Source organism: Dryobates pubescens, chromosome 14 (genome assembly GCF_014839835.1).
Source record: "Dryobates pubescens isolate bDryPub1 chromosome 14, bDryPub1.pri, whole genome shotgun sequence".
Lineage (NCBI taxonomy): Eukaryota > Metazoa > Chordata > Aves > Piciformes > Picidae > Dryobates > Dryobates pubescens.
Window position 1 is genome coordinate 3,642,537 of NC_071625.1, and position 26,824 is coordinate 3,669,360.

Consider the following 26,824-nt stretch of genomic DNA (forward strand, 5'->3'; position numbering starts at 1 on the left):
GTTTTAAGTGGTGGATGATTCCCTCTGAGGGGTCCTTAGCTAAGCATGGCCGTGCTTTAGTTGGCCCTTGCAGTCTGATTGTATCTGGCTGTGTTTGACTGCTGCCTTTGTTTTTCAGAAGTACCGCAGTGTGTCGGTGGGGGCTGAGGAATACATCTACGAACAAACAAGGTATGGCCTGAGCTTGGGAATGTGTTGAATGCATGGAGGAGAGGCTGCCTGTGTGCTCTCCACACCCTCCCTTTCATCACCCCGGGGCACCTGCAGGACTCCCTTGATGCCGCCCAGCCTCACTCTCCCCTCTTCTGCAGATGTTGGCTTTCCTATCTGAGCAGATTGTGCCTTCATCTGCTATCTTCCCTCAGCATTGTTTTAAACTAGTAACTCCCCTGAGAACCCTCAGAGACAGGAGAGATTAAAACTGCAGAGAGGTCCCTCAGGTAACAGGGCACAGCTGATGGGAAATCTTCCCTACCTCTCAGGGTGGCAGGATGCTGAACTGGCTCCACCAACCTTATGCAATTCCAATCTTTATTTTTCCCTTTCTGTTTCTAGTTACTCCTGACAGGTTGCCTGGGAAGCCCTCTGTCTTTTCACACTGCTTGTTGCAGCTCATTGCAGCCCTTCATGCTTACCTATACAATAAGTGAAGAATCTATTCCAAATCATCTACAAAAACCTAAACATTCAAAAAGGTCTTGTAAAAGGTTTCAGCAATTGAAGTTTGAAGGAAGTGTCCTCCTCAGGCACAGAGCAGTGCCTGCAGAATGGGCTGCCACTGCAGAGTCACTCTGATGAAGAGTGGGAGCAGTACAGCTGTAAGCTGCTGTTTCATTTCAGGCCTCTGCACAGCTCCACCTCAGAGATTCCTCTCCCTTCAGAAACATGCCTGTGTATTTTTCCTGCTGCTGCAGTGGAGGCTCTGTTTTCTGAGGAGTATGAAAGCAGTGATTAAGTGCAGTGAGCTTAGAGCAGAGTCATTATACAGGCAGTACAAATGAGACAGGTATTTAGCAGGGACTACACACTTACTACCCTGGATATAAAACTGAATCCTAGGGCATTGGCACTGGTAACAATTCTCAGGCATGAAATCTTTTGTGCTATGGCCCAAGTCCCTGTCAGAATGACATCCCCAGGTGTGAGTTAATCAAAACAAAAAGCATCTTTCCTGGGAGTTATGAAAACTTCACACTGAAAAGAGGTGGTGAAGGTGAAAGTGCTTTGAAGCCTGAGAGAAGATCCCTTAATGACTGCACAGGACTTTAGTTAAGATGGGTGGTGACATTCAGAGTAGTGCTCCAATCACTGGAGTGACTACAGTGGGTTTTAAGGGTACTAGTAACCCTCCTGCTATAGGGCACACTTGGACTGCCAGCTGGGAACAGGAAGCAATTTGCCCAGCGATCCCATGCAGAGGTGTGCAGCTGGCCGAGTGCAGCACACCTGACACTGACAGTTTTGGAGGCCTTTCTGAAGCCCAGAGAATGCCACCAAGCAGAGGAGCAGCCTGTGGGCAGCTGTTAAGGCTCCCTGTGTCTGACTGTGGCTCATCCCAAGCCTTTCCCAGCACACATCCTTGTTAGGCTGCCTTGTCTGGTGGGAGGTTTTGAGGGGCATCTCCCAGGGCACTTGGCACAGTGTGCATCATGCAGCCTGCAGTCCGTTCGTGTGACAACAATGGGTGCTTCACCCCAATGGCCAAGCTGCAGGGCAAGCACATGCAGCAGGGTGCTGTGGAGCCCACAGCACGGTCTTGTGCTTGGTTGCCAGATGTGTTTAGCTTGCAAAGAGGAAAAATTGCACTTTCACAGACACTTGTGACACCTCTGGCTGCAGCTTTGTGATGAGCTTCCGAGGCCTTGCTTGCACCGTGCAGGAGATCTGTAACAACTGGGCATGAGAGGAGCCAGTGATGTGGATTTTGTTGGTGTTTCTCTTCCTGTCTTTTCAACAGCACTTTTCAGTACACTCTGGAAGCTACCAAGTCCCTGCGCCAGAAGCAAGGGGAGGGCCCCATGACCTACTTGAACAAAGGCCAGTTCTACGCCATCACCCTGAGCGAGACCGGCGACAACAAATGCTTCCGGCACCCCATCAGCAAAGTCAGGGTAGAGTCCAGTTTCCTTCCTAGCTGGGGATGGAGCTCTGCAGACAAATGTAACTGTGGTTGCTTGGCTTTGAATTGTGGTTTTTTATCCTGTGGGAGAAAACAGAGCAAACTTACTCTTATGCCCCATTTAAAGGAGGGAAAGCAATACCCACGTTCTGGGATCCAGTGCTTTCAAAGAGTGACCTTCTGAAGAGTTAATTATAAACATGTCTGCCCCAGTTGGTGGCTTGGCCAGGCTCTGATTGCACAGATACTGCACCTCACGTTGGTGACTGCATCATTTGCCATGAGCAAAGAGAAAAATCAGCACTGCTCCATCTGCTGTGGAAGTCCTTCACTCACTGCTGCACTTCAGCAGCTGCATTTCAGACAGAATGTAAGGAGCTGAAGCCATCCTTTGTGACATAAATGTTAAATCATTTCCATTGATTAGGTGTGAGCTTTCACTTGCTATTCACCCAGAAATGGGACAAAATGGATGATTTGCATCTTAGACTCTGTGGGGAAAACTGGGCCTTGGGTGTTCACCACCATCTGCCTGGTGAACAGGCCTCCTGATTTCCCTGGGAATGTTTAGTAACCTTGGAATGAGCAATGAGCCTCGGTAGCTGCCCTGCACATTTCACCCTGAAGCTGGAAGGGCTGCATATGAATGAGGCTGCAGAATGCTTGCAGCCAAACCACTGAGGTACATAACAAATGTTGTGCCTTTGGTGGAAGGAACCAATGGAGGCCAGCACGAGCACTGCAGCAAACTGCAGCCTGTGTTTCTGTCATACACAGAGTTCAGAGAGGCTCTGCATAAAAAAGAGGCAATAGCAGTTAATGTTTAGCCTGGTTTCCTAAGGACATGAGGCTGATGATGTTTTGTAGCTTGCTGAAGTTGATCTAAGACTTCTCAGCTGCTGAAGTCTTTCTCCTTGCCAGCCACCTATTGCTTCCTCCTTTGTGATGCCAGCTCTAGCACTTGTACAGCTGACACAGGAGTCAGGAGCACACTGGGCTGACTGAAGACCAGTCTTCATAAGTTTCCTTCACTGCACAACCACCTAAGTTTTGAAGCTGTGGTAGCAGATGGCTGGAGATGAGACTCTTTCTTTCAGAGGCTGTGCAGTTTATAGAAGGTTGTGACACTGCATGCAGCTTAGATGATCACATTCTGTTTACCAGGTCCCCAGCCAAGTGACTGTTGAGTTTATTCTCCATTACATCTAAATCCTGCAGAGAAGTGAGTGGCTTTGAAGGTGTTAAACCTCTACAAGTTCCATGTGAGGGGTTCACAGAGGAAGAAGATTGATTCTGTCCTTGGCAGAGAAGCTGCAGTCTGCACTGCCATTTGTGGTTGTGCAGCCCCTGGCCAGCCAGCACATAGCTGATGGCTGTGTGTGCATGAGTGTAAGTTAGGATTCACCCACAGCAAGCACTGCCTTGCATAGAATCATAGAATCAACAAGGTTGGAAAAGACCTCAGAGATCATTAAGTCCAACCTATTACCTAGCAGCTCATGACTAACTAAACCATGGCTTCAAGTGCCACATCCAGTCCTTTTTTGAACACCTCCAGGGATGGGGACTCCACCACCTCCCTGGGCAGCACATCCCAATGGCCAATTACTCTTTCTGGGAAGAACTTTCTCCTCACCTCCAGCCTAAACCTCCCCTGGCACAGCTTGAGACTGTATCCTCTTGTTCTGGTGCTGGTTGCCTGGGAGAAGACCAACCCAAGCCTGGCTCCAACCTCCTTTCAATTAGTTGTAGATGTCAACAAGGTCTCCCCTGAGCCTCCTCTTCTGCAGGCTAAGCAACCCCAGCTCCCTCAGCCTCTCCTCAGAGGGCTGTGCTCGAGACCTCTCCCCAGCCTCGCTGCCCTTCTCTGGACATGTGCAAGTGTCTCAATGTCCTTCTTAAATTGAGGAGCCCAGAGCTGTACACTGCACCCACACAGCAGCTAGGCATGGAAGGGGTAGTGATGATATCTGGCTGTTGTAGGTGGCATGGAGACGGTCACAGGCACGTAGAAGGTTGTGGTGGTGATCATGAATCAGTCGTGATCCAGCTCCTCGGCTTGTGAAACTGTTGGTGGTTTTTATGAGCTTGGTGGTGACTCAGGAGAAATGGAAACAAAAGAAGAGACTTTAAAGTGATTTTTTTTTTCACCTCTATTTCTTTTCAGTCTGGTTCACCTGGTATGAGCTCTCTTTCATTTTGTGCCTTTTGTTTTCTTGCTTACAAGCAGGGCTTTTTAAAAAAGCCTTTATTGCTCCTGTGAAGTTTTGCATGGAGTTTCAATCCCTTGAGTCACACAACTTAACAGAGGGAACTCAGAGCCTGAGCTGAAAAGCACTGTAAATCCCAGTACCCAGTCACACTGAGTTTGACATTAGATACGTGGAAGCCAGAGTCCTCCTCTTGAGCAGGAGGATTGCCCTTAGCCAGTGTGCACTTCCCTCTGCAATGCAGTGTCAGCTTCCAGGGTGACAAGGAGTCTGAACCCCAGCACTTGGACCCAGAATTGGAACTGGACAGCCTCTAGCTTTGAAACTATCACTTTTTACTTAAGGCAATTTAAACCTCTTCAATCCAAGAAGAAGATAAAATTTTATTTGGACTATGAAGAACCTACCTCTAGGCCCTGCCTTGTTTTAAAGCAGCTCTGCCCTGAGGCTTTACCTGCATTGCAGTGCTGGACTGGAATGAAAACCCAGCAGTCTCCTGCAGCCCGAGCTCTGGGAGAGGGTGGTGACTGGATGAGCACATGGGCAATGTGAATTTTTGTGTCTCCAGCTGTTCCTGACATCTGCATTAAAGCAAGTTGTGTTGGTTTCCCCAGAGCGTGGTGATGGTGGTTTTCAGTGAGGACAAGAACAGAGAGGAGCAGCTGAAGTACTGGAAGTACTGGCACTCGAGGCAGCACACGGCCAAGCAGAGGGTCCTGGACATTGGTGAGTGCCAGAGAACCTCCAGCTCTTTCAGGGAGGGCTTCAGAATGTGCAAAGCTCTGGCACCTGGCAGAGGCACGTAGTGGGAAACGCTGGCAGTGGCTGCAGGGCTTGGACCACAGCTTTTAGCAGTGGCTTGTCCCTGCTGGGACTGGGCTGTGGGCTTTAGGGAGCAGGACAGAGGCTGTCCAAAAGGAATGAGCCACAGCAGACACAAGGAAGAGCTGCCCCTTGCCTGTGTGTTTAATGTTCCACCTTCTGCTGTTAGGAAGTCAAGGTCTGCACCTCCTCGGGAGTGGCAGTGTTTGTTTCCTTTAGTTTTTCAAAGGCTGACCACACTCTTTGATCCCGTGGCAGCAGCAGCCCACCTAACAGTTCTGTTGGCTAATCTGATGTGCAAGTGCAGCCTGAGATGATGCCATCACTGTGGTGACTGCAAAGGAACACACACCAGCTTACACCCCGGCTTTTGAGTCTTGTTGGTGTCAGAGAGCAGTGAGGGAGAAGCAGGCTCTGGTGTGCTGTCCTGAGACCTGTTTACTCTTCATCGCACCCGAGGGGCTTACAAGCCCCTTTCAGCCACAGCTGCCCTACCCCCGTGCTTGGGAGACTGCAGCGGAGGAACACAAACCTGCTGCCAAGGAGCCTGAAGCTGAGATCCGTGGGAGTGTCTAGACATCAAGCACTTCTCCCCTCCCACGGGCAGTTTACACATGCAGCCATCTGCGGAGGATTCCAGGCAGAGCAGTGGGCAGGACCAAAGCCTCTCTTGTTTTGACCGCCTGAGGGAACCAAACCATTGAACGGCAGGAATGAGAGGGGGCAGGGAAGGGGGAGGATGAAGGAGGGTTACCTGCGGAGAGCACTGCAAGGCTTCAGGGGTGATTGAACAGGGTGATCAGGGCATCAGGCTCCAAGTGGTCCTACTCGTGCGTTGCCTTTTGACTTTCAAATGCTACAGCCTCTGTTGAGGCTGGCATTATTTACAGTCGAGAGTATTTGGTCAAAGCAGCTCTTCCTGAATCTCCTTTCTCCCTCTTGTCTTCTACTTCTGGTTGAGTTGTTTCCCCAGCTGTTTGGCTTCTTTTGTTCTTTGGAGTAGTTAAGGCAGTAAAACCCCAGTCCCAGACCAAATGACTCCTACCATGCCACGTTAAGAGAGCAAGTCATAGCTGTTTGTGAAGTCTGCCTGGCTCTTTGTGCCAGTCCCTGCAAGCCTGCAACACTCAGCTGTAGCTCTGCAGGTTGTGCTGAGGAGCTGCTCCAGCGCAGTGCCTACACCCTCCTGGTGTCCTGGCACCTTCCAGTCCTTAGCCCAGCAGGCCAGCTTATGATGCACCTTCTATAAGACAGTGCTTTGTGTGAGCTGTGTGCTTATCTGTGCTGGAGTGAATGCCTCTGGTGTGCCCCTTAGCCCCAGCTGGGGCAGGGCTGTGCTGGCTTCTGAGGCAGCCTGGCTGGTATTTATGTTTGGTTTGCAAACAGGAGGCAGGGTCTGGTGTGGGGACACGTGGTGACCCAGCCCTCCCCGTCAGATGGAAGGACTCTTGGAGCTTGGTTCACCTCAGTGCTTTCAGAAGAAAGGCCTAAATGCTGCTCAGAAGTGTTTTCTTGACAGCAACTGCAATATGGCCTCGGTTCCTACCTAGTGCATTTCCATTAGGGCAGAGTGGCTCCTGCTGACATTTGCCACGCAAGCACCAAGCTGCATTTAGCCAAAGCTGAGAGTTTTTTCAGATCAGATGATCTAACTGAGGAACTTCATCCAAATCCAAGATTGGCCCTGCTTTGAAGGGGGAGTAGGGTAGGGGTCAAAGCAGATAACCTTCAGGAGTCCCTTCCAAGCTGAATCATTGCTTGGTTCTGTGAAGATTTTGGATCCTTTCAGGGCTTCTGTAGAGGAATGCTGAGTTAGTGTCCAGGCCCTGTGCAGTCAGCAGAGAGAAGCAGTCTGCCAGGATACACCATGGAGAGCTATTGCAACAGTGAGAGAAGCTTGCTAAGGACAGGGGTCTGTATCAGGCTTGTCCCATCTTCAGGGCATGGTCTGGCAATCTTCTAGCACCCCCACTTCTGTTCTGGGTTTCACTCCACCTGTCAACAGCATGTAAAGGGGTAATCAGGTGTTAGGCTCCTTTGAAACTGTCTGTGAACAGCCTTGAATTTGTGTCACCTGTCTCATCCACATTTATAATCATGAGCAGTGCTTTAACTTAGTATTTGTAGCTCCTGTCTGATATCTGTGACTCCTTTGTAACTGTTCCTGCATGCCCTTTGAATCTGGAGCACAACCTGGTCCTTAGCAGGCAGAGAATCAAATGAATTTGATCTAGCCTAGTTCTGGGGTGCTCAGCCCTCAGGGTCACCATTCTGCTTGTGCAGCTTTCCTTGGTGGCACAGATCTGTCTGTCCCTCTGCATCATGGCCCTCTGCTCTATTCTGGAGATCAGAGGAAGCAGAGTAACTTGTTCCCTCCTTCCAGACATGCAAGGGTCACTGCTTTAATTTGTTCTGTGTACTGGCAGGGACCCCCTGGCAGCAAGGATGCTTGAATGGTCTGGATGCAGTACTGGGGCTGAAGGTGCATCGATATTAGCAGGATCAGCAAGGCCTTGGTGCTTGAGGAGTAAACCTGAGGACCTGACACATGTTAAGCAAGAAGGAAAGGTGTCTTCCAGAATTTCAGCTATATCAGTTAGAGATTTCTATAGAGGAGGGGGGAGACACTTTGTTTTCAGCAGGAGTGAGGACAAGGCTGACTGTTCCACCCCTGCTGTGTTGTGATGTCGGGGCAGTGGCTTGTTCCTTCCAAACAATGGGAAACACAGAGCACAATGCTGGGCAAACAGGGGTTATTCAGAGTCAGTACCACCATTTGACTGCTACTGGAATGGGTTCAAACATGACCATAAGCTGTGTGTGGAAGCTTCAGACTGGGGTTTTCTGCAGGACAGCTTTCCCGATGTGCACACTGCCAAAGCTGCAGCAGCGCTGCGCAGTGCATGCGGACGAGTTGTGTCTGGCACTCAAGTGCCTTTGCCTAATGTGCAGTGAGGAGGAAATCACTCCTGCAAAGCTGGGGCTTTGCATGCCAAAGAACCCCACTTTCTTATTTCTAGTAGCTCACAGCAGCAGCAGAGGGAAACCTACAGTGACACAAACAGCTGCCGAGCATCCCTGGGTGTCAATGCTCCCTTCATCATCTGCTGTCTGTAGCTTGAGGGCAAGAGGATCTCTTCTGCTTGCAAACAGTCAGTGAGACCTGTGTGTGCCACTCCAGGAAGCAGAGGCTTGTGTTGGGGAAGGGAATGGCTGGTGGGATGTGAGATTCTGACAGCCCTTTAGGGGAAGCCAACATGTGTCTGTACAAGACATCTTGTGCACGGCTTTCCAGAGAGCACCTCCACAGCACGCCATATGCAGCAGGCAGTTTGAATCATACATTGAAGGGTGGGTGGATGTGTGCATATGCATATTAAACTACTTGGGTGTCTTCTAATGCCTCATTTGCATTCCCATGCTGGATTTAGTTAGTGAAACCAGTGACTTCAGTTAGAGAGGAGATCTGAGTTCATGATGGCAGTGAAAAGCCTGCCTGCCCTCTCCAGCACCACGTTCACTCATGGCTTCACTCTGTGGCTTGTGCTGCTGCTGTGCTCACAACAGTGAACTTTTACTGCATCCAAAACCATCCATGGACCTCAGGCACACAGTTTCACTTGCCCAGTTAAATGCTAGTATCCTTGTGCTTCAGATGAGAGAAAAGTATACTGATTGCACAGCTCAGAGCTTGAATGACTTTCCTTGCAGCAATGGTATAGGTGATGTTAAAGCATTTCTTACCTACAAATGGTTCTTTACAGACCAGCAGTTTATTTTTAGAAGGGCATAAGAAACAAAACCATTTGGGTGTCTCCTTTGTAGGCCACAAAAACATCTTCTTCCTGTAACATTGCATAGCTGAGAGTCAGTGCTTCTGAAGCACAGACTTGGGCAAACACCAGATCAAGGTTGCTGCATGGTGTGATCTCAGCCCTCTGACAGTGAAGTGATTCTAAGGCAATGTGGATGTCCCAGAGAGAGCTGCTTCATTGCCTGAACAATCTGGAAGTTCCTTCAATCAAGAGGCTATTTCCTCCTTGCAGAGCAGGGCTTTCTCTTCATTTGTCATCACAAAGAAGAAAGGATGTTAAACTGGCTGGCAAAGGGAAACAAAAGAAGCCCTGGAAGTTGTCTGTTTTGGGTGGTTTCCCTGCCTTACTGGTCGTGTTTGTTTGCTGCTGTAGTATCATGCATACATTGGAGAAGGGATCTTCGTGGGTTTGGTTCTGTGGGTTTTGGTTTGTTTGTGGGTTTTGTTTGGTTGTTTGTTGGAGGGGGGTGTGTGTGATTGTTTTTGTTTGTGTGTGCTTAAATGTATGTATTTGTTTATTAAATAGAGACCCAGCATCCAGTGCATTAATTGCTGGGAGAGTTGAAAGAGCTGATAGCTGCTAACCTTTTAGGAAGCTTCCCTAAGATTCACCATAATGCCATTTATTTATGTCAGGGCTGGAGCAGTCTCTTCAAATGCTTACATAACTTCTAGTTAATCTTCCAGTTTGGGCCATGCCTTGGCCTGGTGCACCCACTTATTCCCAGTGGTTTTCTGTTTGAGAGCAAGCAGCACTTTGCAAGAGCATCAGCTGGGATTTGCCTGCACAGCAGCCACAAGCTGCAGTACCTCAAGGTTATCAGTAACGCAACCTAGACAATGCAAGAGGCAGTTCTGGTGGGAAACAAAGATGTGCTAGGATCTGTGGAAGAGGGAGCTCAAACCCTTCTCACAAGTCTTCTGTTTGCTGTGTCTTGCAGCTGATTACAAGGAGAGTTTCAATACCATTGGGAACATTGAAGAAATCGCTTTCAACGCTGTGTCCTTCACTTGGGATGTCAACGAGGAGGCAAAGGTGAGCAAGAGCCATGCAGATGGCATCCTTCTCTGACTGCCACTTGTCTCCATCTGAACAAATAATAGTAAGGGTCAGTGGAGGTGAGCTGTGCAAAGCCAGGCCAGCTGTGGTCTCTACTGACCCCAGGGGTTCTGGCTACCCAGTGTAAGGGCTGTCGGGACAAGGGCTTTCACACCCCTGTCACTGGCAGATAGAGATGTGCTGAGGGAAGCCTGCTGGCCTCTCACCTTGGAGTTTCTTACCTCAGTGATTTAAAATACACCCAGCCTGAGAAACAGAAGATTTTTTCCCCTACTGGCAGTGTCAGTGTAGAACACAAGGTGAATGTTCCCCTCCCCTTTCCCCCCCATTCCCCTTCCTTCCATGTGCAGTGGTCAAGTACCCTCAGACATGGGGGTCTGCATCTGGGGCTGTGCCTGCTACAGTGAATCTACAAACCGGAGAGCAGAGCACCTTCATGAGTTTCTCAGAGTTTGGCAGAGCTTTTCAGCTGCATGGACAATTCTAGGAGAAATGAAAAGCTGCTGCTAATCACAAGGAGTTGGCCCCTGGAAAGCAAACAAAAAGGGAAATAGGCTGTGTTCAACGAGGGGGGGTGATGTGGGGCTCCCAGGGATGTGGCAAACACTATTGAGCTTAGCAAGCTCCTGATACTGTTTTTATGTTGCATACAGAATGCCCTGTGTTCAAGTAGTGCCCAAGGTCTTTCAGATGCAGACACAAGCCCCTGCACTGCTCCCCACTGCATTGCTGACAAAGCAGGAGAGTGCACAGAGCAAGGGAGCTGCTGCCTGCAGGTGCTGGGGTTTGGAATACCAGGAGCTTCAGCCCTGCATGTTTTAAAGACAGTGGTTCTGCAAACCACCTGGCCTTGGTAAACAGAGTTGTACTTGGCCCAGTTGCTAATGCTGCTGTTTACTCATGCAGTGATTCCATTCTCAGCACCTCAGATACTCCCCTTACAGGGCTGCATTTCAGAATACAGTGCTGTGATGGCCTCTGCAGCCACAGTAGGTGACCCTTGTGTGCATGTCAGCATTATGCAAGCAAAGTCAGGTTTGGGATCTCCAACATGATGGACTTCCCAAGGACCTTAACAGAAGCTCTGCCAGGGCTGGAGCATGGCAGTCTTGCCCAACAGCAGCTGCCATCTCCATTGGCAGGGCTGGCATTTCTCTAACTCTTGCAGCTGAAAGCCAGGCTTAGCCAGGCACCATGCTGCCCAAGGAGCAAGAAAGTCACAAGCACTAATGCCAGTTGTTAGCTGTTTCGTTGCAGTCTCACACCATTCACGTCGCTCTTGCCTTGGCTGCCAGAACACTTCAGCACAGAACTCTTGACAGTGATCATAGGAAGCAGAACCTAGTAAGGTTTTTAAACAGTGGCTCTCTTGTTGCTGAATTGAAAGCAGTGGCACTTGGTTTTCTGCAGGAAGCAGTCATTGACATGCAGCCTGGCTTTGTACACAGGTAGTTATCAAATCCCTAACCTTGTAGGAGCGTGAACTGCAGGGGTATGGATAAAAGCAGGAGGCTTCAGAACATGCTTTGGTCTTAGGCTAGCAAGCATGAATCAGGTGGTACCTGAGAGCCTCTCTGCACTGCAGTGTTTCCCCCCCCAGGAGTGCTCTTGCTGCAGAGGCCAGAACAGGAACCAGTTGTGCTGGGGATTCCCACAGGATGCCCCTGCGGTGTTTGAAAGCTGGCGACTCTCAGGCATGTCACTGAGGGCTGTTTTTAATCCAGCAATTACCTCATCCAAGAGAGATGAAGAGTTTCCAGGCTTAATTACAGACTCTCTTAAGCTTTTTGAGTGATCTTTCAGCTGGCTCCATCCATTGTTTCTGCTCAGCATTGTTTTCCCTTTTCACCACAATTTCAAGATTAAAACATAACTTCAGAGGCACAAAGCCCTTTCTCTTCCAAGGCAGACAAAAGGGGCACAGAGGAGCTCTTTTCAAGGGCCCCTGAGATGTGATGTGTTCAAGGGCTCTGCTGGCCTGGGAAGAAATCAAGAAAACAAAGTGGTGGTTGGAAGGGCCCAGGGGAGCGATCCTGAGCAATCAGACAAGCAGCAGCAGCAATCACCTAGCCAAGAAGCCCCCAGCTAGATATCCCTCCTGGCAGGCTGCATCCTGCATCTAGGAAGGCTTACCTGGAGCTTTAGATTTCTTGCTTTCCTACTCTACCTGGAGGGCAGTTGATTTTAAGCCAGATTCCTCCTGCTACATGTAAGCAGAGCAGTACCCTGCTCCTGGAAGCCCTTCAGGGTGAGGGTGTGACAGCCAGATCTGCCTCTAGCAGTGAGCCTGCTCAGGCTTTCAAAGGCAGCATCTCAGTTATGTGGAAGAAACAGGCATGCAGAGTGCACAGGCAGAGGGAGAGCCTCTGTTACTTGAGTAAATGAAGGGAACTAGGGTGTTGGCTTCAGCTCCTTGTGTCTGGTCCCTCATCTTCTGACTGCTGCTTGGCAGAACCAGGCAGTGGAGGAGGGATCGTGGCCAGCACATGTTGATCTGGAGAATTCTGTGGATGAAGGGCACAGCTCTCTGGAGCACTCTGCTAGCATTTCCTCTGCTCTGTCTGACCAACAACAGCAGTCCCCTGCTGGCAGATGGAAGAGTTGGGCCTGGCACATCCCTCCCTTTTTCTAGAGTTAACATCATTTTCTGCTGGGGCTGTTGTCTAGAGGTCACCGTGGGGCTTGTGGTTCAGAGGAGGGGAGTGAGGATAAGGATTTACAGCCCTGTCAAACTCTTGCACTTTTGAGACAAAAGTACTGTGTAGCAAGGAAGCAGAGGCAGGCAGTAAGGACACTTCTGTGCAGTCCCTCTTTGTTTCACTCCCATGTTTACTTCTGTGTATAAACAGGCAGCGTTTATGGGTGAGGTGATTTGTTGGCTCCCTATGGTTGAACCTGAAATGCTGTGGTTGGTATTTTTAAAGGACTTCTTAAATGAAAATCAAAAAAGGTGAGGAAGCAAACAACAATTACCAGGAGCAACTGACTTTGGAACCATCTCTCACAAGCCTTGGTGATATGCTAGAAGGCAGTCGGGTGCCTTGCTGTTGCCCTACAGAAGATTTTGCTGCAGCATCTGGGTGGTTGAGAAAGTTCTAGTGGAGGCTTTGGAACAGAGCCAGCTTGCACACATCTGCCAGCTTTCAGTCTTACTGCTGATGGAAGTTGGTTTGCAAGGAAGGTAATTGAGAATCATAGAACTGTTAGGGCTGGAAGGATCTGGAGGTGCTGGAAGGAGTCCAGAGAAGGGCCACGAGGATGAGCAGAGGGTTGGAGCTGCTCTGCTATGAGGACAGACTGAGGGAGTTGGGGCTGTTCAGTCTGGAGAAGAGAAGGCTCTGAGGAGACCTCACTGTGGCCTTCCTGTATCTGAAGGGGGCTACAAGAAAGCTGGGGAGGGACTTTTGAGGGTGTCAGGGAGTGATAGGACTGGGGGGGATGGAACAAAACTAGAAATGGGTAGATTGAGATTGGATGTTAGGAAGAAGTTGTTCCCCATGAGGGTGGTGAGAGCCTGGCACAGGTTGCCCAGGGAGGTGGTGGAAGCCTCATCCCTGGAGGTTTTTGCAGCCAGGCTGGCTGTGGCTGTGAGCAACCTGATCTAGTGTGAGGAGTCCCAGCCCATGGCAGGGGGGTTGGAACCAGAGCTCCTTCACTCCAAGGAGAATATCTTTGTCATAAATAATGCCAGCTCTTGGAGATGTGCCTTCTTGGCTAATACTGTCACGATAATGTCACTGAGGAAGAAAAATGCATTAATTGCTTATTTTTGTGGGTGGTACTTTTTTAATCTCAAATTCAGAAGTGTGACTTCAGAGGACAGTTGCTCAAGATGTTACCCTAGGGCAGTGATATCAAGAACTGACTGATTTCTAAGCACAGCATCTTGGGACAGGCAGTAAGGAGAGGTGTTGGCAGCCAGGTTGCTGAGGCAGGTGCTGGCACATGGGTTTTGGTGTGCAGAGGAGCTGTGTGCTGTGCAGCTGCTGTGTAGACTTGTGTGCAGCACTGTCCTGCTATATTTAACTGAAGAGGCAGGTCTGAGCCAAGGCCTGCTGAAGCCTCTGGGAGCCTTCCAGTTATCTAATGAATTTTGGCCTAGTCCATACTGTAAAGAATAGAATAGAATAAACCAGGTTGGAAGAGACCTTCAAGATCATCGTGTCCAACCTACCATCCATCACCACCTAATCAACTAAACCATGGCACCAAGCACCCCATCCAGTCTCCTTCTAAACACCTCCAGTGATGGTGACTCCACCACCTCCCTGGGAAGCACATTCCAATGGCCAATCTCTCTTTCTGTGAAGAACTTCTTCCTAACATCCAGCCTGAACCTCCCGTGGCACAGCAAAGAGCTGTTTTCAATGAGTGAGTGATTTGCAGGATGAGGTTCTTGGGTGCTGTGGACTGAAGTGAGCTGTGATTCAAGTGGGCAGAGTGGCAAAGTCAAGCTTCCAGAGCAGCACAGCCTCTAGCAGCGATGTGTGGTGGCAGCCCACATGTCTTTCACGTTGCTACTCAGGGCAGGTTTTGACTTACTTTGTTCTTAATTTCCTTCCTAAGTTGCATCAAATTTCATTCACTTAGGAGGAAGAGATATTTTGCATCAGGAATAGTGGGGCCAGCAGGAGCAGGGAAGTCATTGTGCCCCTGGACTCAGCACTGGTTAGGCCACACCTTGAGTCCTGTGTCCAGTTCTGGGCCCCTCAGTTTAAGAAGGACATCGAGACACTTGAAGGTGGCCAGAGAAGGGCAGTGAGGCTGGGGAGAGGCCTTGAGCACAGCCCTGTGAGGAGAGGCTGAGGGAGCTGGGGTTGTTTAGCCTGGAGAAGAGGAGGCTCAGGGGAGACCTCATTGCTCTCTACAACTACCTGAAGGGAGGTTGTAGCCAGGAGGGGGTTGGTCTCTTCTGCCAGGCAACCAGCACCAGAACAAGAGGTCACAGTCTCAAGCTGCACCAGGGGAAATTTAGGCTGGAGGTGAGGAGAAAGTTCTTCCCAGAAAGAGTTGTTAGCTCTTGGAATGTGCTGCCCAGGGAGGTGGTGGAGTCCCCATCCCCAGAGGTGTTCAAGAGGGGATTGGATGTGGCACTTGGTGCCATGGTTTAGTAGCCATGAGGTGTTGGGTGACAGGTTGGACTTGATGATCTCTGAGGTCTTTTCCAACCTTAGTGATTCTATGATTCTATGATACTCTGGGGAATTAGTAGCAGAAATGATGTAGGATTAGGCTTGGCAGCTGCTTTATGCAGGCACCTCGGTGTGCAAGAGCACACACCTGTACTTTCTCTCTCTCTGCACAGCAGGCACGCACACTCACCCCTGTGTGCTAAAGAAGGGTTAACCTGTGGTCCCAAACAGCGCTGAAATTTCAGTGTGCATCGGGGACTGAAGGCAAATGGCATTCCTGTGCAGCTGCCGGGGCGTGGTGTGGGCTGAGGAAGCTTCAAGAGAGGAGAGTAAACATTTGCTGGAGACATTTGTGTTGAAACAAAACAAAAGCCTTGCCTTTGTGTGGGGTTTGTAAGGTAAAAGGCCGGCAGGAGAAACTGTAACCCAGCCTTTGAGTGTGTGTGAGGAATGATGGGATTGACTTAGTCGTTTGAGAGCAGTCATTTAAGCCTCTGTTGTTACAGGCTGGAGGGAGGAATCCTTTTCAAGCAGGCCTTTGAAAGAGCCATCAGCCAGGCGTGCAGCCTGTGCTCTGCCTCTGCTCAGCAAAGCTGCTGTTAGTTTCTGGGTTTGTACTCTGATGCACTTCTGCCCTCGGCACTTTCTGGGGTGATGGGAGCCACAAATGTACGTAGCAACTACAGGCTTGCATTAGAAGTTTCCCAAGTGTAGACCTTTAAAATGTGTAAGCTGAGAGCCCTGCAGGAGGAGCGGTGTGGCTGGGTGAAACGCTGCAGGGGGAAGTGCCTTTCTGAGCCTTGCTCTCTCTTCAGGCAGGTAGCTGTTTGTGCCTTGTGCTGGCTGTGCTGCGGTGTGTACCCGACAGGCAGTAACTCACACAGTACCTGCCAGGCTCTGCAGCAGCACCTCCCTCAGAGAGTGCCTGTTTTAGACGTGCTCTGTCACAAACAGAAGAGCTATTGTTATCTTAGACCACTTCTGAAACTTTCTCAGGCACCCGGTGTCTCTCCAGATCAGTTGTGCGTTGCCAGGGGCATGCCTGAGCTGGAGGCCAGATGGGTGGAGCTCTGTGGCTGATTGCTCTCACCTCAGATACACTGACAGTGAAGAGGAAAAAAAGGCCATCACTGTAACAACCCCCCAAAAGCGTTCCTGGTAGCAAACCACTGCTGAAACCCAGCTTGTACAGGGAAAAAAAAGTGGTTTGTAAATGAATTTGGGTACAGCCATAGTCACACCCACTGAAATCCCTCTGAGTCAAGTGCAGACAGGGCTCTGGTGCCAAAAGTAGGGCTTCCCACTGCTGCTGTCATTGCTGCTCAACTTCAGATTTTCTAGCCATGTGACTCTGCTGTGCAAGACACTAGACCACAAAGCATCTTCAATCCAGGAGTGTTTCAAGAGAGGTGGAGCTGGACTTCATCTACCTGTGGCTGCCCATGGGCTTGATTTGCCCCTCGCCGTGTTGAGGGTGGGAGTGCTTGCACTGTGCACAGGAGCTGCAAAGGAGGGAAAGATGAGGGCTGTTGCCTCTCAGAGAAGGGGGCATGACCCCCCCACTGCTTCAGGGAGGCAGAGGTTTCTGGTCAGAGCAGGGACAGAAAGAAGACAAATGTGCAGATGGTTCCCCAGGTCCTCCTCACCACAGCAGCCTGCTGCGCCTCAGTGTTGAAACTGGAGCAGATCTATCGTGGAATGGAAGGAAACCCTAAAATCAACTCAAGTAGCAGAATGTGCACCTTCCTCCCTTCCCTCTCACACCCTACCTCTTTGCAAACCCAAAGTCAGTGTTGTGCCTTACAGCAAAGCTAGCAGTAGATTGTGTGGAGGCAGAGAATTGCCCCCAAAACAGATGATCTGTGTTAACTGGAGTCCCTGTGTCTGCAAGGTGCACCCCTCATGAGCACTGCTCCTCAGACAGATCCTGAGTACCATGGTGTCAGGACAAGGATATTGAATCTCAGAGCATCAATCCATTATTCATGCTGAATAATCTGTTACTGCTGTGTGGGGACTCTTGCAGTGGCAAAGTCTGTCCTCCTCTGGTCTGTGCCTGGAGGCAGCAGGGGAGGTGACACACAGTGTGTATAGCTGATTAAGCTGGGACAAGATCTTTATTCATTTCTCAGCCAAGTGTGCAGGAAAAGTGGCAGCTGCCCAGGCTGCTGTGCAGATGCAAAGCCTGCATGCCCCCTCTCACTCTGATGTAGTTTGGAAAATCCCCCTGCAGCTGTATGGGATAAAATACAGCAAGATCCTGCTTTCTGCCAGACCCTGCTCCACTGCTGTGTGCACACAACTAAAAGCATTGCCCTAACACTGCAGAGCAGTCTGAAGGCAAATGAAAATGCAGCCTGTCGTGTTCAGGGGGTGTGTGCCCCCTGATCCACACTTACCTTTGGAGCTGCAGGAGGCCAAGCTGTAATTTGAAACAGAAATAACACTATCAGCTTCCAAATCAGAGTTTCACCTAGGGCCCTTCCCCACCTCCCTCCTCTCCCTGCAGTTAAAGTTCAACCACTTAATTTGTCAGTGCAGCTCTGTGATACAATCAGCAGCAGGGCTGCAGAGGGGCCCTGAGCCCAGGCAGGCAGAGGAGCTGCTCTGGCTCCATCTGAAAACCCAACTGTAATGCCACCCTCTGCCCTGTACAAACCCCACTGTACCGTCACCCTCTGCCTTAGGGTGAGGTGTCCCCATGTGCAAACCCTACTGTGCCCTTAACCTCCTGCCCTTAGGGTGAGGTATCCCCACAGCAGCCCTCAACACCTTTCTTCTCAGCTGCCCCTCTCGTAGGGATGCTGCAGTGGGGTCCAGCTGCCCCTCTCATAGGGATGCTGCAGTGGGGTCCAGCTGCCCCTCTCATAGGGATGCTGCAGTGGGGTCCAGCTGCCCCTCTCATAGGGATGTTGCAGTGGGGTCACTTAGCTCTTTGCTTTGATTGTTTTTTCCCCTGCTTGTGGCCTGGGGAGGGATTACTTCACGCTCTCCCTTCCTGAGTCCTTCAAGACTCCAGGGTCCTGTTGGTGCCTCCTCTGACTGTCAAGGTGTGCATTAGGTCTGTTGGAGAGATCTCCCCCAGCTGTCTTGCTGAGCCTGCTGGGTGCTGTGGGGGCAGGTTTGACACCTCCTGCTTTAGGGAACACACACAAGCAGTTTGCTCTGTCCTTCTCCTCAGCTCACAGTTCTCTTTTCTCTGAGGGGTGCTTATGCTGCTGTTGTGCTTGGGTTTTGTTTGCTTGGGTTGGGTTTTGTTTTGTTGGTGTGGTTTTTGTTTGTTTGCTTGCTTGGTTGGTTTTTAAACTGGGCAAAAGTCAAGTCAGGTCAGTGCCTGACTGTCCCATATCCCCACCCAGGGGCTGGCAAGAACAGCTGGGGTTTAAGTCAGTTTCACCTCCCAGTTTCCATGCAAACCGTCCTGACTGAAAGACAGCAGTGACATTTCAGTTCACAGTGCTTGCTTTGCATCAGAATAGTCCTGGGGGACACCTTCTGCCAGGTCCTGTACAGCAAAGGGGTGGCAGAGGAGACACACCTTGTTTTGTAGTGCCATGGAGATCAGAGAGCAGGAGGTCACTCCTGGCTACCAGCAGACGTGAGTGGGTGTAGAAAGCAAGCTCGAGATGGGCTTCTGAAGCAAAAGCAGGCACATTGCCAGGAGCCAAGGGTGTGTGGATGGAACACAGCAAAGAGGACTTTGGAGAAGAGGTTTTATAAATGCTTGAGAAACTCCTTCCCAGCTGCAAAGACAGTGAGAGGCACTTCTGAAACTGAAGACAGACAGTGAAGGACCCTTCGAGTGAAGATCAGGAGTGCCTCTTGATGGGATGGGGGAAAGGATATTGCTGATGAGAGTGTGAAAAGAGTTTGTGAAATAAAACATAGGGTAGGACTTCCTCTGGCCACACTGAATTTGAGCTGCGAGCCACCAGAACAAGCCAGACCAAAAGGCATCTGGAAAGGACCCCTGCAAGATGAGCTTGGCATGTTTACAGCACACTTTGTAGAGTGAAACAAGTCAGGGCTGAAGACCTGACATCTGTGGAGACATTCTAGGAGGTTTTATCTCAGATTATCTTTAGTTAGTTCCCACAGACTGAGCAACCATGAGCAGCTGGGACCTGTGAGGTGTGCTCCTAGGACACATCTGGTCTGACTCCTCCAAAAAGAATCCAGCTCATGCACTCTGAGCTCTGTGGCGTGAGCCAGCACACATTACCTTGGGGCAATCAAATGTGACCCAAGCATCAGGTACATGCCTTAAACCTGTGCTGGAGTGAGTGCAGAGGAGGGCAGTGAAGCTGGTAAGGGCCTGGAGAATAAATCTTATGAAGAATGACTGAAGGAGCTGGGGCTGGTTAGTTTGCAAAGGAGGAGGCTGAGGGGAGACCTCATTGCTGTCTACAACTAACTGAAAGGACATTGGAGAGAGGCTGCTGCTGGTCTCTTCTCACAGGGAATTAGTGATAGAACAAGAAGGAATGGCCTCAAGCTGTGACTGGGTAGGTTTGGACTGGCCATTAGGAACAAAAGTATTGGCATTGGAATGTGCTGCCCAGGGGAGTGGTGGAGTCCCCAGCCCTAGATGTGTTTAAAGGCGGTTTGGATGTGGTGCTTGGGGATATGGTTTAGGGGTGACCATTGTAGAGTAGGGTTCTTGGTTGGACTTGGTGATCCCGAGGGTCTTTTCCAACCTGGATGTTTCTGTGGCCTTCTGCCCAGCAGGGCAGCAGCTTTGCAGGACTGGGCTGCAGTGTGTGCCTTGGCAGGGGGTCTGGGCTGGCTTTCCCTTCGGGGGGGTGGGCAGCGGCACCTGCTGTTCCCTCACCTTTGTTGCCACTTGTCCCCAGAAGGCTGACAACTGTTTGCAGCACATTTGAAAAGCAATCTCTCTGGCCTGCAGATCTTCATCACGGTGAACTGCCTGAGCACAGACTTCTCCTCCCAGAAAGGGGTCAAAGGGCTTCCCCTGATGATTCAGATCGACACGTACAGCTACAACAACCGCAGCAACAAGCCCATCCACCGAGCCTACTGCCAGATCAAGGTGTTCTGTGACAAGGTGAGTGCAGAGCACGGCTGCCACGGGCAGGGCAGGCACCTTGGTAGCCAATTACTGGTGCTCTGGTTTTGCCCTAATTAAATGTGTTGTTTTTTTCCCTGCAGTGCTGTGTTTCGTGGTAGAGCCTGGGCTGTCTGTGTCACAGAGCTCACAGATTATCATGTTAGTGCTTTGCAGCCTTTTTGCCCTTGCTGTCTCAGCTTGGGAGCAGCAGTTGGGCTGTTGAAAGACACCATGTTGTAGGGCATTGATACAAGAGTATGAAAAAGGTCACAGAAAGCACAAAGATCTCTGCTTGGAAGCTCAGTGCTGCCCATAGGCATTCGAGTGCCAGTCTGATGAGCCCTTTTGATTCTACCAACCAGGGGAGACAACATGTAAACTTTGTGGAGAGGTCTCAGATGGAGAAATGCACCTTTCAGAAAGCCTGCTCAGCTCTTGTTTGGGATGCAGTGGAAAGCACTAAGTCTCAGGGGTATAGCTGATGGGTTTTAACTCCTGGCTTGATGGCAAACCATTCTTTTTGAAGCTTCACCTTGCTAGGATTTTCTTATGAAAGGTAAACTGCAAACCCATCAGCCTTTCCCACTTTGGATCTGCACCTTCCTTTTTTGGCCTCATTCCTCCTTTTGCAAAATTTGGGGTTTTTTTGCAGTGGGTTTCCCTACACCAAAATTAGATCCTGCACCTTAAAGGCTCTGGCAGTCTCCTGTTCAGCTGTCTGCATTGCTGGGCAGAAACTGCTGCTCAGAAAAGTTACCTCAGTGATGGTTCTCGGATATGAGGCTGACCATGTTTCAGCTGTTGTTTAATACCTGCCAGCCCACAGCTTCAGCCCTGCTGGGAAAGATCTTCCAGGAGGGAGGGCTGATGCCTGGATCAGTCAAGGTTCAGGAATTCAGGAGTCTACACCCATTGAAGTGACCTGGAAATTTATCCAGGTTAGTCTATGGCCTTGCAGGTGGGAACAGAAAAAGGCCATGCCCCAGGCAATACTTAGCATTAACTTTTTAATGGCAGGGTAAGGGTTCAGCTGTTCCAGGGCTCTGCTGCTGCTCCTTCTCCTTCTGTCAGTTTGTTCCCTTGCTGCTCTTTTGACAAGGGGCTCTTGAAGGCTAAGCAGGCAGTTTGGCTAGTGGAGCAAGGACTGCAAATATGTGCACTGAGGTCTTCTTGCACTCCAAATGCCATGCTTCCCACTCTAGCTTTGCATGTCAAATACTCAGAGATTTGAAGCTGCAGCTGGATGTTAAAAAGCTCAGTAAACATCAGAGTAACCAAGCATCTTAGAATCATGGAATTGTTAGGGTTGGAAAGTACCTCAAGGATCATCCAGTTCCAACCCCCCTGCCATAGGCAGGGACCCCTCACATTAGATCAGGCTGCTCAGAACCACGTCCAGCTTGGCCTTAAAAACCTCCAGGGATGAGGCTTCTACCACCTCCCTGGGCAGCCTTCACCTGGGCAATCTTCACCTGCCTGCCTCTGGAAGGCAGTTAGCAACATTGGAATTGCCAAGAAAATGTGAGGAAAAAAGAGCACAGCTATCCAGGTGTCACTTGTACTGCTCAGGCCCAGTCCTAAACCCAGAGGGCAGTGAGGAGGAAGGTTCCTGGTTTGTGACAGCTGTGTGGAGCTAAGGAGCTGCACAGCAGCCTCCTCCTGCCTTAAGTGCTGAAATGTCTCCGTGACAAATGGGGAAGAGAAAGTTTCTGTGCCTGGCAGGGTTCTTACAAATGGCTGTTCTGCAGCCATGGTGCCTCTCTAGGACCAGGAGATGTGTTTGGATAGATCCCAGGTGAAAGTGCCCACTTTTTAAGCAACACATTTGCTGATAATGTAATGTCCTCCAGCAGCTGCAGGGGAAAGAGGACCCCTGAAGAAACAGAGCTGCCTTTAGCTCAGTGGTGCACACTGTGTGTGCTGTATGTGCTGCAGTGCTTGCTCAGGCACTTGCTTACATGTAGTGTTAATTTACACATGAACCAGAGAACAGCACCAGCTCAGCTCCAGTGTGTGCTTTGTGGCATGAATGTATGGAATAAAGGCTGAAAAGGTTGTAATTGTGTCCTTGCTCCCTATTCCTTCTCCAGTCTGTTGTCTCTGATTGTTTTCCAGTAGGCACCTTCAAAGCAGCTGCCAGAGTGCACATCTTGCCTTCTCAGGGCTGATTCTCTCTGCCCTTGCAGTCTTTGATCACGTGCAGGTCATCAATAGGAGTTTATTCCTTAAGTGGGTTGTCAGGGAAACTAGCTGCCAGGCCTATTTATGGTTATCCACTGAAGATGCTGCAGCCACTGTGTGTGAAGGAACTGAGGATTCAGAGAGGCTTTGGGTGTCTAGTTCTGGGGTTAGCTTTGCTGAAGGCAAGCAGAGGCATTTCACTTGGTAAATGCTGTCCTCCCTCCTTTGGAAACCTGTGTGTGGTTTGCAATGCAGCTCCTGCCTTCTTCCCTTCAGTAGGGGCTGCAGAGAGGAAATGGATTATCACAAGATACTGAGCAGCTCTGATCTTCAGCTTCAGAGAGTAGAAGGCTGAAGCCCAGGGGCCTGTTGGACCACACCTGGGACACTTCAGCCTTGAACTAGAAACGAGTGTACACATGAGCTCCTGGGGGGGTGATCAGGGCTTTGCTAGTCTGGAGGGAGAATGCAAGACAGGCTTAAATGAGTTGAACACTTGGAAAAAGAAGTATTTAGAATCAGCTGAACTTCATAGGCTGCCTGCACTGTGCCATGTGGAGTACTCCAAGCTCAGAAGCAGTGGTGGGCAGCCCTGTGGGTACTGCAGTTTCTTCACTTGTGAAGTGGCTGTGGCACCAACCAAGCAGCAGGGGGTGGGAATGACTGCCCTGCTCAGGGCTTGCCTGCACCCAAGGGTCTCTTGCCTTGAATGAATGAAGACAAAGTGGTGAAGCTTTGCCAAGTTAATAAAGAGACTATAAAAGAGAAATCAACAAAACTCTTCTGTATTGTGTATAAAAGGCTGAATCCTCCTCAGCTTCTGCTTCCCTGAGAGGAAAATTGGGCTTGCAGCCATGTAGAAAACTTGGGTGGCTCATCTTGGTACCTGTGGGCAGCAAAGCAGGAGCACTGAGAGCAGGTAGAGCTGTGGGCCTGGCAGAGCAGTGTGAGGCTCTCAGGGGTGTGCCTTCTGCAGGACACAGGCTGTGCACCATGTTGTAGCTCCTTTCTGCCACAGAGCAGATGGCCTCTGAAGGTACAAATACAGCCCTAGAACAGCTCTGAGAGGAGCACCGCTGAATCCCTTGGCTTCTGTGGCTGAGGTGGAGACAGCTGGATTGGGACCTGGGTCTGGAGGCATTGTCTCTGCAGGACACCTTCCAGTCCTTTAAAGAGCTGTTACTTCCTCCACCTCTTTCAGTTTGTGCAAATCTATTGATAGATCACAGGCTGCAGATCTTCCCTGGCATGCTTTTCCAGCTTACTTCATTGGCTCGTGTGAACGTTGCCATCTTGTGTGGATAATTTTGGCTTTCTTTACCTTCCTCCCCCTCCCCTCTTTCCTTTAAAGAAACTTCTAATTTTAATTTGGACAAGATCTTTACTTTTGCATGCTGGCTGTCTGGCAGCATATGGATTCTCAATACCCTTCCCAGCATGACTGTTCATATTTATAGAGTAAATTAGGAGAACTTCAAAGGAGGTGTTGCTGCTTTTTATGTCAATAGCAAGTTTGATTTTCTAAACTCGAGAGTGTATTTACATAACAGAAGCCTGCAAGTTCCCAGAAGTTGCTGGGGCCCAGCAGGGCAGTGCTCCATCGCTCTCCAGTTGCCTTCTCCATAGGTGCACAGCACCCTGGTGGTCACGGAACCGCTGGGCTCGGGATGCCCTTCGTGTGAGCTGTGGTGGCAACAGCCATGCTGCAGACTGCACGCTGCCTGACATGTCCATCCCAGCTCTTCCCAGCCAGCATGTGGATATATTCCTCTTGCTGTCTCCAGCCCTGTGGGCTGCTGGGTGTGCCAGCCTGAGTTCCTCTTGCTGTCTCCAGCCCTGGGGGCTGCTGGGTGTGCCAGCCTGAGTTTCAGGCGCAGGTGATGGCTGCGATGCTGGCACATTCCCAGCGGTCTGGACAGATGGGTCCCTGATAGGATAATCACTTTCAGCATTGCTCATGCACCCATTGCTGTAGTTCCAGGCATTCCAGGGTGTGATGTTCCCAGTGGTTCCTCTTTGGATAATATCTGTGGGTTGTCTCTTTTGCATCAGGGAGCAGAAAGGAAAATCCGAGATGAAGAGAGGAAGCAGAACAGGAAGAAAGGCAAAGGGCAGGCATCCCAAGCCTCCTGTAACAACTGTGAGTAAGAGCCGCCTTGCTGGCTGGGGCTGAGCCCTGCCTGACTTGCCTCCTCCTAACCATGCTACTGTGTGGTCATTCTCACAGCTGAAGGGAAGTTGAGTGCACTGCCCCTGCAAAAAAAGAGTGATATCACCTTCTTCAAGACCATGGCTGACCTGGACTCCCAGCCCGTGCTCTTCATACCGGACGTTCACTTCGGAAACCTGCAGCGGACTGGGCAGGTAGGAAAAGAGAGTGAGAGGAGCTGCTGCTCACCTGCCATCGGCCTGCTGTGTTCTCAGGAGATGCTGGGAGAGCAAATCATTGTACCTGGGGGGTGCTTGTTTCAGCTCTTGATAAATGCAGCTCTTGGTGAGTCACTTAAAAAAGCAACCCTTGGAAGAGACAGCTGTCCTCCCAAGTCCTGGATGCATGAAAAGTTCAACAGGGCAAGTGCAGAGTCTTGCACCTGGGAAGGAACAACTCCATGCACCAGTACAGGTTGGGGATGACCCTGCTGGAGAGCAGTGAAGGGGAAAGGGACCTGGGGGTCCTGATGGATGTCAGGTTGACCATGAGCCAGCAATGTGCTCTGGTGGCCAGGAAGGCCAATGCCATGCCGGGGTGGATTAGAAGGGGTGTGACCAGTAGGTCAAGAGAGGTTCTCCTTCCCCTCTACTCTGTGCTGGTGAGGCCACATCTGGACTATTGTGTCCAGTTCTGGGCCCCTCAGTTCAAGAAAGACAGTGAGCTGCTTGAGAGAGTCCAGCACAGAGCCACGAGGATGATGAAGGGAGTGGAACATCTTCCATATGAGGAGAGACTGAGAGAGCTGAGGGCTCTTTAGCTTGGAGAAGAGGAGACTGAGAGGTGACCTCATCAATGGTTATAAACATGTAAAGGGTGAGTGCTGAGAGGCTGGAGCCAGGCCCTGCTCAGTGGTGCCCAGTGCCAGCACAAGGGGCAATGGGTGGAAGGTGAGGCACAGGAAGTTTCATGTAAATATGAGGAAAAAGCTTTTCCCTGTGAGGGTGACAGAGCACTGGGACAGGCTGCCCAGGGAGGTTGTGGAGTCTTCCTCTCTGGGGATATTCAGAACCCACCTGGATGCATTCCTTTGTAATCTGGTGTAGGTGATCCTGCTCTGGCAGGGGAGTTGGACTGGATGAGCTTTTGAGGTCCCTTCCAGCCCCTGAAACTGTGATTCTGTGAAAAGGAGTTTATGCACCACTACCAACTGACTCGTTTGTGTTCCTTATGCTTTTGGCCATCCTTTGCTTGGAATAAAGAGTGGAATGGGTAGTCAAGAGAGTTTTGAAGCCTAAGGTTGATCTGTGAGTGAGCAGAGGGCTGGCTCTGAGCACCGTTTGGCTGGCTGAGATGAAGAGCCACCTCGTGGTGGAGATCCCCCTCCCGTCACAACCGAGAGCAAAGACCCAGGTCAACAGCAGACTCAAACTGCACCACCTGCTTTCTGTTGGCATCCCCTCAAGATCTGGGAATTCCTTGGAAGAAAGTGTTTTCACTCTACACAGTAAAACCCTACCGTGGTGGTGTCACCATTCAGTGTGCTCAGGCAGTGTCAGCAGGAGCTGTGAGGAAGGCTTTGCAGCCGTGACTCTCCAGAGTCTCTCTCTTTATTGCTTGGTGGGGGATTGCAAACCTGAGCTGGAGAGTCAACTCTGACCAATTTTTTAACATGAACCTGTTAGTTATTCACTTCTCTGGGAGTATAATGAGACTTTTATGCTGCTGTTCATAAAGGGCTGAAGGTATTTGATGTGGATCTGGCTGCAAAGTATTACAATAATGAGGTGTTGGGCTTGGCTTTTGTCTTAAAGCAGTGAGGACTGTGGTAGAGCAAGGCACAGAGTGCAGACACTGCAACCACATCTGCCACTGACTCTCCAAAACTGGAATGCCACCCACTCACATGGCAGTGCTGGGTGCCTCCTGGCGTGGCTTTCAGACCAGAAGGTGGATTTGCCTGAGAGCAGGAGAGGGTGGGAGCATTCCTTAGCATGTGTAACTCTAAGTAAGTTTCTGAAGTACCTGGAAGCCCCCCTGGCAATGTTCAGCCTGTTGTTTGCTGCTCCTGTGGGCTGCAGTGTTGGCATTGTTGCTGTCCTGAGCTCTGTATGTATTCCCTAGGGCTGATTTATGATGACCACAATTCAGTGGTTTCTAAAGGTGCATCATGGAAGTGTGGCCACTTTGAGGTCCTGGTCATCACATGAGTCACAGACCTCAGCTTTGCACACACACACACACACACACACACACACACACACACACA

The 26,824-nt window shown here is 50.3% G+C and overlaps 1 protein-coding gene across 1 annotated transcript in view; it reads left to right on the plus strand.

Annotated features, from left to right (window-relative positions):
- The window catches only part of GRHL2 (grainyhead like transcription factor 2), a 65,362-nt gene that overhangs the window by 22,815 nt on the left and 15,723 nt on the right, over positions 1-26,824 (plus strand). The window contains exons 5-11 of the mRNA XM_054167460.1: positions 119-171; positions 1,958-2,111; positions 4,944-5,055; positions 9,907-10,001; positions 20,064-20,222; positions 24,459-24,546; positions 24,634-24,770. Coding sequence (XP_054023435.1) covers positions 119-171; positions 1,958-2,111; positions 4,944-5,055; positions 9,907-10,001; positions 20,064-20,222; positions 24,459-24,546; positions 24,634-24,770 — 798 coding nt within the window. The remainder of the gene's footprint in view (positions 1-118; positions 172-1,957; positions 2,112-4,943; positions 5,056-9,906; positions 10,002-20,063; positions 20,223-24,458; positions 24,547-24,633; positions 24,771-26,824) is intronic.